Genomic DNA, 17,955 nt, shown 5'->3' with positions numbered 1-17,955 from the left:
ATATGTGTTTTCTGTGGTTGAATGCTAATGCCACTTGAATAGATGAAGCTGTTTATACTTTGACACTATCAAAGAAATATGTCTTCAGAACTCTGTTGGTTGTTATTGATCTTTGCATGCCAGGTTAACAATTTATTAAACTGTACGGGGCTGTTAAATATTTCCATTAAATGTTTCACTTTATTAGACAAATTTAAATATTAGACAAAGATGACCTGACTAAATACAAAATGACATTTTAAAAATATTATTCAATTTACAAGGATCAATAGGCTAAACCAACCTGGCCTACATAAAGGATTAGTCACACCCTACACCTAATAACCGGTTGTGCCACCCTTGGTGGCAACAGTCATTAAGCATTTAGAATAACTGGCAAGGAGTTTTTCCTTTGGCTGTGGAAGGAGCACATGAGCACATTTAAGTCTTTTCAAGCATGAGCTGCCTGTTTAAGATCATGATAGCATCTCAGTTTGACTTAAGGCAAATTTGAAACCTTAGTTTGTGTTTTTCCTGGAGCCATTTAGAGATTGGACTTGTTGGTGTTTTCCAATCATGGTGCCAAATAGTCCAAGTGAGCTAGTGCTTAAGGTCACAAATGTTCTTCTCCAGGTTTGACAACTAGAAATGCTGAGGTGGTTTTACACTCTGTGTGACAGGCCACACCTTCCAAATATTCTACTTGGAAGGTAGATCACATTATTTTTGGGAATGTGAGGGAAGCCTTTGGGTTCTTATGGATCACTAGTAGCTTTGACCTTCACTGCAGCAAGTGAGACATGCAGTTTCTTAGATGTTCTGGATTCTTTTGTGACCTGCAGGATGAGTCATCAATGTGCTCTTGGATCAATCTTGGTGGACTTGGCACCACTCACTGTGCCAAGTCACTGTGGATCCATGGAGTTTTGAAGACACAGACATGGCTTTATGGGGCTCTCCACACTGTTTTTCTTCCAAATTCTATTCAGATCAGGCTAGGATGTGTTCCTTTTGTAGGTCTTTTGCCATACTTTCTGTTTTAGTAATCACTGTTGGGAAAGGTTGGTGAAATTGAACTCAACTTTTCAATCTTGTTAATCTTTAATAAAATATTTAACATGAATGAGTGGAGGTGTGGGCAGGGATAATTAACAAATAAAATCACACCTTGCAATTGTAATGTTTTACTTATTTTTCTTAACGTTAGTTTGAAGATCTGAAGTATTTAAGTGTGAAAAAGAAGCAAAAGCTGAAGAAATCACAGGATTGTGTTCTCCATTTATCTTTTGAAAGGTGAAATTTGAATTAATGCTGGCATAATATAAGGGAATAGCTTTTCTTTTATATTATGTGTTCTTGAGCTGCCTTATTTCCTGTGTGTTTTTTAAACTACTCTGTGTGGACAGACTTGTGGGTCTCCAAGCAGCTGCTAGACAGTTGTTTTGAAGTGTGTCTTGACAACAAAGCCACCCTGGATGGTTCTCTTGTGGCCAGATTAAAGGATTCCTCTTTGCTGAAAGATGTCATACCTGAAAATTCCAAAAGCACATATCATGATTAAGATCTTTTTTTGTTTCCGTCTTTAAAACCCCCCAAAAACAGAAAATGTTCTCATCAGAGAACGTTAGTATGTCAGAAGATGTTTGTGTATGCACCAGAGCGGCTCCCAACATACTTGCACAGTCTGCATTTCACAACTAATGACGGATAAAGTTCAGGAAACATTTGTGGTAAACATGACAAATATGCAGGTACTGCTGTTCTGACCAAAACGTCAACATTCCTCCTCCCACTCACCTGCATACATGAAAATAAACCCGATAGTACTCTAGATAAAAAGCTATTTTTAAAGACGTCATTGGGTAGTCCTCATCTTGCCTGTCTGGCTTTTGTAGAAGGCGTCCAACATGAGAGCACGTTCAGCCGGTAATGGCATACCTTTGTGCGGGTGTTCCCTTTTTCATAAAGTGTCACCATTGATGTCATTGATCTTTTGTATTGACTGCATTTCTGTTTGTCACTAGACTGTTTTTGTGCTGCTTGAGATTCATAGGTAATGGAAAAAGTTGTAGTTGAGAAAAACTGAGAAGGTGTTTGTCCTTAAGAGACAGATCACAGGGAGCAACAATGACCCAAATATTAAGTTTCACATATGACTTCCATTATATTTTCATGTCAGAAGCATTTTTTGATTTATAGTTCAAAATAAATATAATTTTTTTTTTTTTACCTTTGATTTATTATGCATTTAGTTAGGATCCTCAGACACATGCATGTATGATGTGCACCCAGAACATATGGCTATGAAGCATTAGTTAGGAAATGTTTGTGTCGTTAAAATATGATTTGGGCTGTTGAAAAAAGGAAGTTAAAATACAAACTGTAGGTGTAAAGTAATATTTCTATTGCTTGAAAGTTCTTTGCAAATTTAAGAAAATGGATTTACACCGCACTTGTTCCAGACATTTGGTCTTGGAACTTTGACACAGTCCATCAAAATGTGAGAACTTCATCCTAAATAATATTTTAAAAATTAACCCTAATTCTCAGTTTGGACATCTTTATATGATTCTGCTGGCGCGTAAGACCACAACTGACCAATTGATGAATTCCCCAAGTGCAATCAACTACAGGTGCAATTCAAACATTTCATTTCGGAGGTACTTCAGGCATTTGTATTGTTTTTAGAATTTTGTATTGCCAGTACTTAAATATATTTTGGCTTTAAATGAGGTCATTTTAAGCAATAAATCTACATACTTTACCTCTGTTTACTCCAAATTACAGCATGTTTGCTTGTACTGCTCTTTGTTATCCCCCTCTATTGTTCCACTTTCTCCTCAAATCAGCTCATGTTTCAGGGAAAGGTGTGTGGTTGAGTATGTTTTGTTGTGTTCACCTTTACCTGCGTTGACTATGTGGTTTGACCTGTCAGGTTACACCACGACTGGAGATGTGACAAAGTCTCTGAGGCCAAAAAATAAAAACATAATTAATCACAGGTAACGACTGAGGAAGTATGATCTGGCCTGTGAACCAATGTCTTCTGCATGTTTTTTTCAGTCTCTGGACAAAATAAACCTTTGTGTGCACTAAAATGCATGAGGTATTATCAGGTGTTTCTGTTGCATTCTTGCCAGAGGCTGTGAAAACAAACAACAGATCGGTGACAGTAAGCGCACCCTGTGTTTTCAGTGTGTGAGGGTAGGTTTGTAGGTTTTTCTTGCCTTTACTTGCAGATGTTTGTGTATGTGCTGGGGTTTGGGAGCACTGAAGTATTGATATTGGGCCCAGTAGCGCGGGTGTAATTCACCAGCCGAGAGGCACAGATCTCCTTACTGCCCCTCCCATCCCATCCCATCCCATCTCAACCCTTCACCCAAACCACCATCACCGCCACCTCTGAAGTGCTGCCCTTGCAGTGCACCAGCCCACCTCTCCAAAGTCCTACCCATGATTGGTTAGAAGGAAGAGAGGGAATGAGAGATCATATTCCACTGCCAGGATTGGCAGCATAAATGTACGAGCATAATCACAATCCTTAGCCAGGCCTCAGATGTCAGGCCAGCAGCTTCTCTCCCTCTGTGGTTTTTCCACAATGCCGTGCCTTCGCTCCACCTGCTGGAGCTCCTACCACCGACTCAACCATAGAGTTTTGTTGTTATTGCAAACATGCCTACTTGGTGACCTGAAGCTCAAGCGTGGTGTGAACTGTGTCCAACGGCCGTCCGGGAACATGAGGCAACAGGCTGTAAATATCATACAGCTGGCGCTGGCAGAACACCCTCAAGGTTGGGCCACAAACTGAGCCTCAGTGGGTCAAATGAGGGTTTTCAGCATGCTTGCAACATAGTATAGCCCTGCACTTTAAGCTCAACCTCATGGACTGTGACTCAGTCACCAACAAATCCATTCACGTGTCTTTTTGTTTCTTCATCTTTTGAAAAGATAATTACTCAATATGCTTTTGCAGGATTTTAAAGAAAAATGATCTATTCATCATAACTAGTAAAACCATAACCTTGTATTCCTGCTCATTTCATTTCATGTGAAGTCGCTGGGAGCTTGTGGTTGCATTATTTGTCTTATGTTTTCTCCATCCTGTCAGACCTGTTTGATTGAAAACTGAGTTATGAATTATTATTGGTGAAGTATTGATTCTCCCAACCCCAGACTAGACTGAGGTAGAGATCAGTCATTTTCACTCTCTGCTGCAGAGGTCATGGCTTCAGCTGCTTCATCCAGACGATATGCCCTCTTCTTGAAATATGAATCCCTGAACTCTAGTTGCAGATTGCTTCTGTAATATTTTTTCCAGCAAGGCCTGACATTTGATATGGACATTTAGCTTACATAATTTCTTCATATCTAATTCTGTGCAATGCAATCAATTATTCCAAAGTTCATTAATTGGACACTTTTCTAAGCTTGACTTAAATGCTATATGAAGTGTATTGCACTTTAGATTGATGTTGTTTCTCTTACAGAAACAGTTGGCCTTTAGGAAAATACACTACATTAAATTTTGCAAGTTGATTGAACATTATCTTGGAAATAACTGGTAAATGCATTGATTGGAAACATTTTATTACTTTGACTTGAAATTAGGCTTCAAAATATTCTCAAAAAACATGTCCACTTCAATAAACGGTTTCAAATGACACAATAAGCAGCTTTGTGAAGAAGGGGTTTTTAACTAATTTCAGACGTATGGCAGCTGTGTCTCAGTTTACATTCTGTGTGATGTCTAGATGAGAGGTTTTAAGACACTAAAGTTGTTGCATTTTGTAAGTGAAACTTAAGCAATTTGATTTTGGATCAACATAAGAGTGATGCACCAATCAAGTGACCATTTTACCCTTCATTGTCTTGGACTGGTTAATTTTGCAGTGCATTGAATTCATTAAATGTGAATATCCCACTCATTTCAATCTACAAACATATTAACTGAGAGTTTAACTTTGAGTTTTTTAAGCCTAAATTAGCTCTTTATTTATCTTGTGATCTCTAGATTGATTTTATTTACTGATTATTTTTTGAAACCTTGTTTCTCAGCTCTGTTGATGGAACAGAAATGCACGAGGAATGAATTTCAGATTGTTTCCATTAAGCAGTAAAGAACCAGATTTATAAGTGTGGTTATAAACTGAGATCGGGTGCCATGCAGCGTGCATTAAAGGTGGTGCCAGTTGTGGTTTGCTTGGGCAGATGTTGGTTATCATTGCTGAGCTAAAAAAAAACATGAGATTTCCTTCTCACTGGTTCCCTGTTGTGGCAGCGCTGCCTTCACCAGCACCTTTCTTCCCCTCAAATACCAGGCCGCTGTTATCTCTGTGCTCCAGGCTGCTCCAATAACACTTAACACAGTCTGGGTAGCCAAGGATGGACATTCAGGAAGCTCCACATACACCTACACACACACACACACACATAACAGGACAGATAGCAGGGTCAGGATTAACCACATTACTGAGCAATCCAATTTTAACCAGTTATTAAATGGAACCACCAATAACACAACTTTTTAATAGAGTAGTCTGACTTTTATCAGTCTATAACAATTTCTGTTTTTTCTCAAGGCAGACCAATTCTAAATGTAGCTCTTAAGGACTTTGGCACATTCAAACTACTTTGGGTAAACTTTTTTTGATTCAGCAGTTGAGTCGAAGAAGCACTGAGCATAAAAGAAGTCGATGTGTTGTGGCTCCTTGATAGAGCTGGTAGTTTTAAATCCACCAGAAAATTAAGAGATTACAAGATTATTAGAGCTTTCCTAAACTTGTGCATCAAAGTGCTTTCAAAAATGTGATATGTTGATGCACTTTTGGCCAAAAAAGAGAGTTCTTTTAGTTATTGATGTATTTATTGATTATCAATCACTATTCAGAAGGGTTGCGATAGGCGTGGTAGGTGCATCACACATGATGACATTACCAAATTGACAAAAAAAAAAAATAGTATAGAACATTATTCAGAGAACAGTTTTGGTAAAGTTACTTTGATATACTTATAAAAATACAAAGTAACTATTAGGTGTTTCCAGTGGTAGACTGAGAAAATCCTTCACAAAGCAAAACCAAAGTGAGTTAAAAACATTTTTAGTTAAAAATGTTACTCTTCTCAAGGTATCCCTCATTACTTTCTTCAGTATGTTACCATTTCATGTCCTTGAGGGCTTACGTACAGAGCTTCATCGTCAGCTGATTACATCACATCTTGCCCTTCTGTGCAGGCCAGCAGAATGCTGCACTGACGCAGAGCGCGTCTAGCCCAAACACCCTGTTCTCCCCTGCTGTATTTAGTGGGTTTGTTTATGTGTGTGTTTGTGTGTGTGTCATGACTCAATCACAGCTCTGTGCTCCTCTGCAGCTCCTGACACATTCAGCCCTCAGCAGAAACATCTGAGGCGATGTATCGGTAATATTGAGGGCAGCTTCAGCCTGCAGGACATCCAGGCAGGTTGTCAAAGGGAAGGTCACTAGTTCACAAACTGTGACTGGTTGGGAAAAATCTGGCTGACGTGCCCTTTGGCAAATCACTTAACCCCTGATCGGCCTATCGCCACAACAGATTTTCTTTATCAGTTGAGAAGACTGGTTGAACTGGGAACCTTTCAGATGCAGAACTGCATGGATTGAAGCACGTTGTTGCATCATATATAAACATTTAAAATTAGACTATTTCCCTTTATTTCACTTTTTGATAGAATGTTATATAACAACATTGTCTTAACTCAGAGGCTTCTGTAGAGCCGCTGTAATACAGTCCGCTACAGGAGATTTTTTGTCCCCACAGCATCATCATCTACAGACCCATTCAATGAATTAGAATATTAGTGAAAAATCTATTTATTTCAGGAACTTTGTCAGTAAATAAAACACATTATATAGATTAAATACATACATGTATGTTTGAAAGCCTTTATTTCTGTTAGTTATGATAATTTTCCACTTATAGCTTATGAAATCAATAGAAAACATTTCTAATACAAAAATATAGCTTTAGTTAAAAGTATGTTTAATGTCTACTTAGCGGTTGTCAAATTTCAAAAGGTACTTTTAATCTGATAAATGAGCTTAATCGGAACACAGTCTAATTTTATCAATATGACTGTGCAAACACTGAATACATTTAAATTACAGTTAATGTCCCTCTGGGATTAATATTTTTTTATTTTTAATTGAATTGCAATTTTAATAGTATTTATGCAATTAGAACAAGCGCAGGTTGTCTTTGACGTTTTGTCCACATCAAATTTTTATTAGAATTAATTGGCAGACCGGAAATTGTTCAAGTCACATCTCAGTTCTCTGTCTCCAACAAGAGTTTGTCTCTTGAATTTTTCCCCACTTATTTCCCTTTTCAGTGGCAATAAAAAAAAAGAACAGTTTTCTGTAACTTCTCATTGTTTGACTGCATGGACTGATTACCTTTACAGAATATCTAATCTACTTCATATCTACTTCATACCTCATAAGTAGCTGATACCAAAACATCATGTGAGAATTAAGCTAAATACCTCCAGTGCCTCCAGTGTTTGAGAAACAAAGCTGTAACGCATTTGGGTGTTCCCCAGGGTTCTAATCTAGGCCCATTGTAGGCTCCTAATTATCAGCATTTATCTTTTCCCTGTCCAAAGCCTTTCTGCTGTTCCTGCAGCGAGGCAGCAGAGACACTCCAGGCTCTCTGCTTCCCATGCGAGAGCAAAGACTCTGCCTGACATCAGACATGGGAAGCGAAAAGCAGCAGCAGCGTGAAGGGTAAAAGGTCGAAACTTGACCACCCCAGGCAGATAAAGCAGCCTTTTCATGTGTGATCGTACCGCTGCCTGAAGACAAATCCCTCAGTTCGCTGCCTTTGAACTTCACGGCAAACGGAGCGAGTCCCTCACCCGCACGGCCGTTAACAAGCGCCGCGAGAGACTCTGAACTCACCTTGTTATTATTTTGCTCGAATATGTGTCCATTTTTACCCCTCTTTCATTTGATGCTGAATGAAATAAAATGGATGACCCACATGTTAAGAACGTTTGTTCTTTCTGGAGGGACACTAACGAGGAGATCCAGATAGAATTCATTAACCTTAGCTGAACTCTACCGAGCCTCAGCCAATCAAACGGCACAAGATGAACAGAAAGGTAAAATATTCATCTCCTGCAGCTCACTGTAGATGTTCCTTCGGTTCTCCTTCGAAGTTTGTCTGATACAGCAATCATAACACTCATAACACCTTCTTCCTGCCTCCCTCCACTCTTTACCATCAGTGCATAATTCATAAACATCTTATCTAAGCCTAGCCAATTGCCTTCTCTCTAAATGAGCATGCAGTGCGGCGCCCACAGCTTCACAAAAGGAATGTCAGTCTCATGACAGACAGTTTCGAGTTCTTTGTTTCAGGAGAATGGATGTAAATAGAGGGCGTTCTTCTGCTGCAGCTCCCCCAGGTAGAGGCAGAGCAAACAACGCCGAGGAGCCGCTGTTGTGTCTGTGCTCGCTGCTTTCTAGAGGCTTCAGCTGTGCCATGCTGCCGCTTGGCTGTGTGTGTGTTTGCGTGTGTGTGTGTGAGAGAGAGTGTATAAACAGTCTGTATGCATATATAGATTGCTATATTTAAATCTGAACTACAAATAGTAGTAACAGGGCCTGAAACAGTCTATGCCTCTGTTGCCGTTTGTGGGTCTCTGCTGTCTCATTCATTCAAGAGCGGGTATGAATCTCATGAACACTTTGGGCTTCTTCATTGCTTTATGCTTCTGATAATTAGAATTTATAATGTGTTCTGTTTTCAATCTGCCATCATGGAACATCTCAGAACAGCCATAATTCATGGTTATTTAGATGGTTGCATAGATTAGACAAATATTTTTCTCTGTTGTTTTTATTTCTGGAATTAGGTCAGTGTTCATTTTAGTTAATAAAGCATAATGCTGTTTCATTGGTCGACATATTTATGAATTGTCAAACGCATGGTTGGAGAAATGCCCTTTCATTTTATTTTGCAGACTTACAATTTCTTCGCTCTGAGGTCTTATTTATTTTTTAAACAATGTGGCAGAGATGGTTGTATATTGAACACACTGGATCAGTTTTAGAAAAGTTTTCTTTCACATGAACCCGCTGAATTGCTACTGACATTTATTTTAAACATGCCAAACCCGTAGGGGGCAGCGTAGCGCAAAGTTAAAACCAATCACATTGCTTCAAAACAACCACAACTTCCCGTTAGGAATTAAACGCGGGAACAGAAGGTTGATTTGAGTGGACAGATATATCGGTAGTTTGAACTACTTTTAAATAGCGTATGAAACAATTAAAACAAGACATTATTCATTGGGAATCATGTTAAAGAAAGTATTTTTATATATTGGAGCATTATTTGTCGCAGACTATAATGCGAGGCACTTTAAATCTTTGTTTTCCAATGTACACACACAAATACTGAGTTACTATATATTTTTTTTATTTCGCTTTGGTTGGAGTTTTTAGAAATAATAATTTTTAGTGATTCAAAATTTGTTTTTGTGTGGATTAAATGCCAAAACATATAAAAATGTTTCAGTTTTCTCAAATATTTGGCTACGCGTCAGGGTAATTTTTCAGAAAAAAAGTCTGTATCGGAGAGAAGAACTTCCATCCATTCAGAATTTGCAGCCATCCCGATGCAGAGAGTTAAACAGTTTTCTGTAGAGAAATTATGATCCAAAAAGACTGTTTAGAAAACGGGAAATGTGCAGCATCCATAGACTCTTTTGTTGTGGCTCTGATTGGGGAATCACATTTGGCGTGTCAGGCGACCCAGGCTGGGCAGCCGGTAGCCGTGGGCGACCAGCAGATCAGTGATGTGGCGGTGATGCCTCTAATGAAGCTGACACAGCACAGCCTCCCTCCTCGCAGACCCCCAAGCGCTTCGTGCTCTGCATGAAGCACCACAACAGATCCACCCCAGTCTACCCTCCAATTCAACCAAATCTTCCTCTGATCTGATGTTTTCTCAAATGTGTTGTTGTGTCATTTATTATATGTTGCGTTAAGGCAAAGTGAGGGCTTGTAGTAGCCGAATTGGGTCACTATATACAAACACAGCCTCTATCTGCCCTTTTGCGTCTCCCTCCCTCAGTCTGATGAATGCCTTTATGTTGTTTTCCAGGAGCTGCCCAGCTGAGGTGAAGGGGAGGGCAGAAGATCCCAGCGGAGTGTTCATGACCTGCCCGCAAAAACAGGACCATGATCTGAGGATGGTGCTGGATGCATAGAACCCCATCTTCCTCTCCTCCTTCTCCCTCTTTTTTTTGTTTTTCAGTTTTTTTCAGTCTGAACTGAAAAGCCTCTCTGCTCAGGTGCTTTAGACAGAGTCAGGGTTAACAGGTCAAATTGAAAGCAAGTAAGCATCTACAGAGGAGGAACTACATCCACAGCCATCTGTGACCTCACTCATTTCCATATCCTCCCTCCTCCTCCCATCGCAACGCCAGAACCATGGGGAGGAAAAAGATCCAGATTCAGAGGATCACTGATGAACGCAACAGACAGGTTAGTGATGATAAAATGAGCCGGTGTTCAAATTCTAACCAAACTGTTTGCTAATATCTTAAACTGATGCAGTCAAGAAAAGATGCAATGCAGTTTGTCTTTCAGTCCAGTAATCCAGCCTTTAGAGAAACCATTAACACCAAATTGCTCTTTATGGGTGTTTATGGACGGGGAAAAGAAAATCAAGCCTTGCTGGAGAAAAGTCATCTGGCAGATGGATGCATGTATTGCTTACTGCAGCTAAACACACACAGCTGAGGTTCCTTTTCTTTATTTAAGAAAATGTAGTTGATGTAATTATCTTTCTCCCTTTAATCTTATTCCCATTAATCTGTTTGCAATTTTAAAAGTTTGAAACGGCTCCTAAATTAACACATATGGTACCTTGTAAATTCATTCACACCCTTTAATTTTTTTTGTCATTTGATATGGCCAGAAACATTTACTGACATCTTACATGTCAGAACAACACAAAGTAGTGCCTAGCTATAAAGTAGATGGAAAATCTGCAAATCCTGAACCGGAAAATGGTTGGGCTCCACTGTACTTAGATTCAGAAGAAATAAGTTGGTAAAACATAAAGGTTGAGCCCAAATCTGCCAGGATTATGAATAGTCTGGGGTTTAATTGTGGATACATTTCTGGAAGTCGGTGTGTAATAATATGTTTCAATGGTTTTTCAAGACTACATACAAACCCTACCCAATGTAGGGCATAAAAACACACAAGTTTCCGGACTAAAAGTCACTCCAGAGTATATCTCATCTGATTTTAATACTGCAGACGGTGAAGTGTGCAGCAGGGTAATAGAGAAGTGATTATGCCAAAAAAGCCCCCATGTAAAGTCGTATGTTCGCCTCTTTGGCAACAACCAGGTTGTGGAAACCTACCTGCACCACACATAAGCCTTGCAGCACATTATTAAGCAGCTAGGTTGCATTCAACTTTTCTCACATCTCCAGACAGTAATATTTGCATCCTTGATTCATGTGTGTCAGTATGAATTAATATTTAATGTGTCAGTTAAAAAATACATCATAAAGTCATAAGTCGCTGGACCAGCCAGATGGTGAGAAAAACAGACTTCTAGTCCAGAAATTACAGAACTGTAATTGCAGTGGTTTCACAGCTTATGGCATGATTTACTATAGATGTTGTAATCTACAGGCTGATGCCTGGAAACTGGTTGGTGTTCATATCGATCGGCTGCATCCAGTAACCAGCGGATCACTTTCAGATAAATCTAACACAGAGCAGATCACATTACCTCCTCTGACCCTCAGCTTTCTAAACTACACTGTAGCATCACAGATGACGGTGGGTCATATGACTCTGCAGACATGTTTTGTAGGACTCTTTGAATACACCTTTTGATGCAGCAGCTTACCTCTTCACCTCATCATGCACCCACCTAAAACAACAGAAATTATCAAAAAGCATAAAATTGCCCCAGTGCCTCGTTACATCAGTGGCATTGTCAGAGAAGATGAAAGGGTAAATGATCCATCTAAAATGAGTCAACTGGTAAATGGGCTTTGCTCCATTGAACAGATTGAGTAATGGATTTGACGTGCCCACCTTCGAAACCAGAGAGAGAGGGGAAGGGAATGAATAAAAAATGGAGAGAGAAGAGAGAGAGTGGAAGCATTTAGATTTTAAAGTCAATGTAAGGTTTAGAATATGAATCAAGTTAATATTTTTAAAAAAGAGGGAAAAGAGCTTCTGTAACCAATTTCTCTTGAAGGATGTTGGTTTGTTTCTCGTCTATGAAAGAGATGGGTAATAAAGTTTGCATTTGTATCACATAGTGACTTGTTTGTCAGTAATTGCATGCCCTGTGTGGTAATGTATGATCATGGCAATAAAGAGCAGAAAATAAGGCTGAGCAGAGCCAAAACCATACTTGCATTTCACAGCTTTATTTCTGTTTATCTGATGTTTTTCACCCACAGTGACCTAAACAGCTGAACAGGATTTTATTCTGTCGTTGACATTTAGTTGGTGAAGTGAAACATAGTGTAGAGCTGCTAAAGAAAGGAGTATTTTTATATCCTGTCTCCCTGTTGCTTCATCTAATGAACAGCGCAGCTTCTGAAAGGAAATCAAATGAATTTTTTGGAGAACATGCAGCCCGTCACCCTCCTACATGTTGATTCGGAGATGCTGCCATAAGCTCCACAAAATAAACAGCATTCAGAGTGTGGGCCCCAGCTGGAAACATGACAGCATCTCAAATACCACGTTTCTTATTATGACAAAGACAGAAGCGAGAACAGAGAACAGAACTGGTAACGTTCAAATCCCCTGATGGATTTTTATTTTTCAGATTTTTGGATGTAATTTTGGATCAAATAGTGGACTTTTAGTTTTCATTGTGACACATTTTAACAAGAAAACCTAAGAGAAAAAATCTGCTACAATGTTTATCCATGAGACTGATAAAGAACGGCAAAATGTACATTAAATCTGTGCGCAATGAGATATTTAATGTGGAAAAAAAAAACGATGATCTTTTGGACAAATTAGAACAGATTTACTAAAGAACAAATTAGAATGCATCTTCAATCCAGAGAAATGGGATTGATTAGCTCTGGCACCAACTTAATACCATGTGAATGTATACACAAATGTAGCAAGATCATCTCAGTAACAACCAAAGCAATCTTGCAAGAACAGAGCCAATTAGTATGGGGTTACAGAACAGCCAGACCTCATGGTAATCATGTGTGGGTAATTTAAGGATAAGAGATGCTTTTTTGTTGTAATATGACAACTATAGGTCCAAAGGTTACCGTGTATTCTACTTAAGTTGCTTGAAAATGGTGCAGACTTGAATGTCTGCTTGTTCTGTCTTGATGGCAGATAAGTTTATTTGACCATCTAACCTTTCTAGCTCGTAAATAAGATGGTGGATTTCAATTTAGAAGCCTAATAGTCAGGAAAAGCAAAAAAACAAAAATCAAAGCAGTCCTAACATGTCTTCTGTGTTAGGATTCCCAAAAGTATTCATACTCCTTAAGCCTTCTTACCATTTGTCATCTTAGAAACCACAAGCCTTAATGTATTAAGGATGTAAGTATTGCATAAGTTTTAAGTGAAATGTGAGAAGTAAATGGTTTTACTCTTTCCTTCACACAACATAGGTGATCTGGTCGTGATTCATGTAGCCTGGAAGAATTGCAGGGGATTTGATTGACATTCACGTTCCAATATCACAAGAACCCTGGGCTATATTAGAATAGTTTAGTTTAAAGGATACTCATGTGTTGGAGTGGCTCAGTCAAAGTCCAGACCTAAATCCAACACAGAAATTCTCCTTCCTGTCTAACAATGGACAAAGTTGTCAATCCTTATATGTCCAAAGATAACAACAAACCCCAAATTATTGATTCAAATAGACTCTATTTTTTGTTTTCCATTATCTTTTCACTTGTTCTGATTTAGTGTCCAAGGTTTTGGTTCAATTATGATAAAATGTATATTTGTGCATATTTGTAAAATGTTAATTTTTAAGTATATGAATTCATATACAAGTTACTGTGCATTCAGGCAATCATTTAAAGGCAATCTTAAAATGTAATCTAAAATGCAAAAAGAAAATGACTTACTAGAACTTTGCTGTGAAAAGGTCAATATCTTAATATTTTGTGAACCTCTAGTGAAATTTATTAGGAAAATGAAACAATCTGTGGTCAAACGCATCAGGTTATTTAAACTGTTAAGACCAAATGTGTAGTCTGTGAACTGTGAGTGAGCAAACAAAAAAACGGGGTTTTGGCTGCCGGAAAGAGCGAGGAGAGGTTGCGGTTGTCTGTGGTGGTTTTCTCATCCATCTGCCACACAGCCACAAACCTCGCCAAGACACACAAACTCCAACGTGCGCGCACACACACACACAAATCAAACCTCTAGCTCCCTTTCTCTCCTTTCTTTTCTCACTATTGATGTCTTATTCTTCAGTTGCTATTGGTTACCTCGCTATTCTGCTCTTAATGTCAATTACCTCCAGCTTGTTTAGTCTTTGTGGTGAACATCGGGACTGAAGATTAGGGCCAAAGTCACTACCATCCTGCCCACTTTCTTCTAGAAGAAGAAGAAGTGAACAGAGAAACGAGGACTTTTGCTGGGATGTTTTGACTAATTTTGTTTGTTTTCCATGCTGGTGGGTGACCTTATAATTTGTTAGGGGAGCAGTTGTTGTTTGCGGCGGCTTGTCTCTTCATCACCAACCATTCTTGTCATCCTGCAGAGCCGTAATTTCCTTCGTTTCCAGCCTCGCCACATAATTTATCTACTCCTTCTGAGTGCGAGCGAGAGAGAGAGAAAGGAAGAGGAAAAGGGGGGCATATGTAGATGGGTAGAAAGATAAAGATGACACAGTGGGGGGGCGAGAGAGGTAAGATGATGGTAGCAATGTGTGATGAGGTGGGAAATGAGTGGGGCAGACGGGAGGAGGGAGTCGGTTGCCCGTGGATACGACCCCGATATAATTTGATTTGTGGCAGCAGGAAGCAATGAGTGAGCTAACACGAAAAGGAGGGTGGGTGGGGGTGGGGGGGTGCAGAGGATGTGGAAAATACTGACAGAGGAGAGGAAGAGAAAACGAGGGCGAGGAAATAAGAGGAGCAAAAGAGACGAGCGGCTTAAACATGTCAGGTGCTGAGGCAGGAAGGAGCACGAGACGAGAGGGATGGAGGGATCACAGGGGGAGGAAGATGGAGACACTGAAGGTCTCGCATGGCTTCGTCTCTCATCCTCAGTGATCATATCTTGTTTGCACTTTTCTTCTTTCTCTCCATACTCAATTAATTTCAATTACAGTTTCAGTTCAGAACTATTGTTCCAGGATAGCAGTGTGGAGTGTGTGTCAGTGCAGGCAGACTGATATCACCATAGTGTGTTCAGTTAGTGCTGTAACTGTGGTGCAATGGAAGAAAGGACCTCACTGGCCTTGGAGTCTATTGGTGATTGCAAATGTCAGAATAACTATTTAATAGCTGTTTCTCTCATTGTTAAAGCTGCTACACAAACAGTGATACGTCATGCATTGATGCTTCTTGAATAAGTACTTTGGCTTCAGACTCTCAAAGATCTGTTGTTGAAGCCTTCTTTAAGAGTAGGAGGAACTTTCACTGTAAGAAACTAAAAAAACACAAACTAATTGCAAATGGAAGTGCAATAGTTTTATCTTGTTAAAACTAGTGCAAAAAACATGAGAACACTTTCTACTAAAAGCCACAGAAACATCCATCCAAGGCCAAGATTCAAACTACAACCTTCTTGTTGTAATTGAACGGTGCTCCACAGAAATATGCATTTTCATAATGAATCTAACGATATTGTTACCTAACTGAAAACCTTAGTTTATCTAGAGCCATTTATTTATTAACCATCTCCTCCCATGTTTTTGTACTTAGGGTAATAGTTAACTTACTACAAATGAAGGAATCGTTATTAATCACTAATAATGAGGCTTTTAAACAGAAAAGGAAAAGAATATCAAGAGACAGGAATTAACTGATGATGAAAAGGATTTCCTAACGAGGTTTATTTGCTCATACGTAATTAATAGTTAACCTAACATGAACCAACTAACCCTTTACTATTATCTAAAATGCTATTTAATTCTGAAATTATGTTTTCTGGTAGTATGTTCACCTGGAAAAAAATAGATGAAACCTTGTAAATTGCAGATTTTTCTGTTGAATATGACACTAAAAAATTTCTGAAAAATTGGCACATGTTCAGTCTTTTTTTTTTTTTAGAGCAACTTATAAAATATTTGAAAGAAAATACAGGTATGCTATTGGCTGGCTTTTTGTAAAGAATGAAGAATCCAGGAGCACCATTCTTTTTCTATGGCACGGATAATGAACCCAAAGGGTGGAGAGGATTGATGTTAGTATTTTTTAACGATGAAACATCAAAAGGTTCACTTCTTTATCAGTAAGTAACGAGTATGTAACTGTAAAGTTGGATACTGCTTGAAAGAGAAGATTATAATAATTATATTTTTACCCCAAATTATTCAGAATGAACGGCCACTGTGTCATGGCTGGATTTTTTTGAAGAATTAATCTAAAATCGAAGGTTTTATAAAAAGAATTTCAGGAAATGGCTTTCCTGGTACAAAAACTAGAGATTTATGTTAAATTTGGTTTCCAGAAAACAAATGTTTCAAGTCCAACTTGTTAACCTCCTGCTTTTCAGGTTGTAACCTCAGACGGAGACGTCACAGCTTGTTTTTGACTTTTATGTCTGACGGAAAATATTTTGTCACCTGTGGGCGTGGCCTGAACACGCTGCGTCTTTGAAAACTTCCCTGTCCAGTTTTACTCCATCTGTGGACAGATTTTACTTTCGCTCTGATTTCCCTCACATCAAACAGCATAAAACTGTAGCCGTACCTGAAGCCTTTTTCCCTCTTGCTAATCTTTTTTACTCAGTGTGTTTGTTTTTGTGCAATCCTGCGTGTTTAATCCAAACAAAGCCAAATCTCCCCGGATTGTAAATACCAGTTGGTTAAAGCAGAGAAGCACTTCCAAAGCCAATCAGCAGACAACAAGGGACCCTGTGCTTCAGCAACACTTCCAGTTCTGTTCGGCATGTTCACAACTGAGGGGGCTTGTGGAAGGGAAAGTCTGTGTGTGTGTCTGCTTGAAAGAGAGGAATAATGTGTGACAGAAGGAGAGTGTGGAAAAGAAGGCATGAGAGCATGTGTGACATAGAAAGAGAGCATGGAAAAGAGCATAACAGAGTGTGAAAATGACGGGGAGGGTGAATGTGACGGGAAGTGAAAGCCACTGTGGGTGCAAGTAAAAACTGAGGACATGAAAAAAGGAGCCTGTCTTTCCCATTAATTAAATGTCTCAATCTTGTACATTTCCGACATTGTGTGCCTGCATAGTGATGAAACGATTGGAGTCTTGATTTTTGTTTTAGTGAAGATGTACTCTTTTGAGCAGCTCTGGTTTAAGATGATATGGATATCAGCCTCAGGGTAAAAACTCTGCATTTTGGATAAATAGTATTTTTTAAAAATGTTTTATTTTTGTATTTTGGCCAAAACAGAGGGATACTTAGAGGTCATACAACTGAAACCTATTACTGCACACAGATCTGTGATAAGGCCTAAAACTGCCTTAGATAGATAGCAGCCATTGCTGGTATTATGTCTGTCTGCTACTTGTTTGACCACCTTTTTCATCAGGTTTTCAGTTTTTCTCATTACATGTCAATGTTGATGTGATAAGGTGACCTAATTGTATTTTAATATGTCCCTTATTGTTTTAGTGTAAAAAAATAATGTAAAATCAATTTTTTTTTGTCCTCACACCTAAAACTTTCCCCCTGGAGAAGAAGAGCAATAAACCACCAGGATGACTTATTAATATGTCACAATCGGATCCTTCAAAATATTTCCCCACACATTCAGTTTTAATTCTTT

At 38.9% G+C, this 17,955-nt stretch overlaps 1 protein-coding gene across 13 annotated transcripts in view; it reads left to right on the top strand.

Moving 5' to 3' along the window:
- The window catches only part of LOC102228446 (myocyte-specific enhancer factor 2D homolog), a 115,896-nt gene that overhangs the window by 35,064 nt on the left and 62,877 nt on the right, over positions 1 to 17,955 (top strand). For all 13 annotated transcript variants that reach the window (XM_023330372.1, XM_023330378.1, XM_023330376.1 and 10 more), the window contains one exon: positions 10,126 to 10,508. In XM_023330372.1, coding sequence (XP_023186140.1) covers positions 10,455 to 10,508 — 54 coding nt within the window. In that variant the 5' untranslated portion in view covers positions 10,126 to 10,454. The remainder of the gene's footprint in view (positions 1 to 10,125; positions 10,509 to 17,955) is intronic.

The sequence above is a fragment of the Xiphophorus maculatus genome, chromosome 3, assembly GCF_002775205.1.
Source record: "Xiphophorus maculatus strain JP 163 A chromosome 3, X_maculatus-5.0-male, whole genome shotgun sequence".
Lineage (NCBI taxonomy): Eukaryota > Metazoa > Chordata > Actinopteri > Cyprinodontiformes > Poeciliidae > Xiphophorus > Xiphophorus maculatus.
Note: the sequence above shows the minus strand (reverse complement) of the source record. Positions and strands in the feature narration are given on the sequence as shown.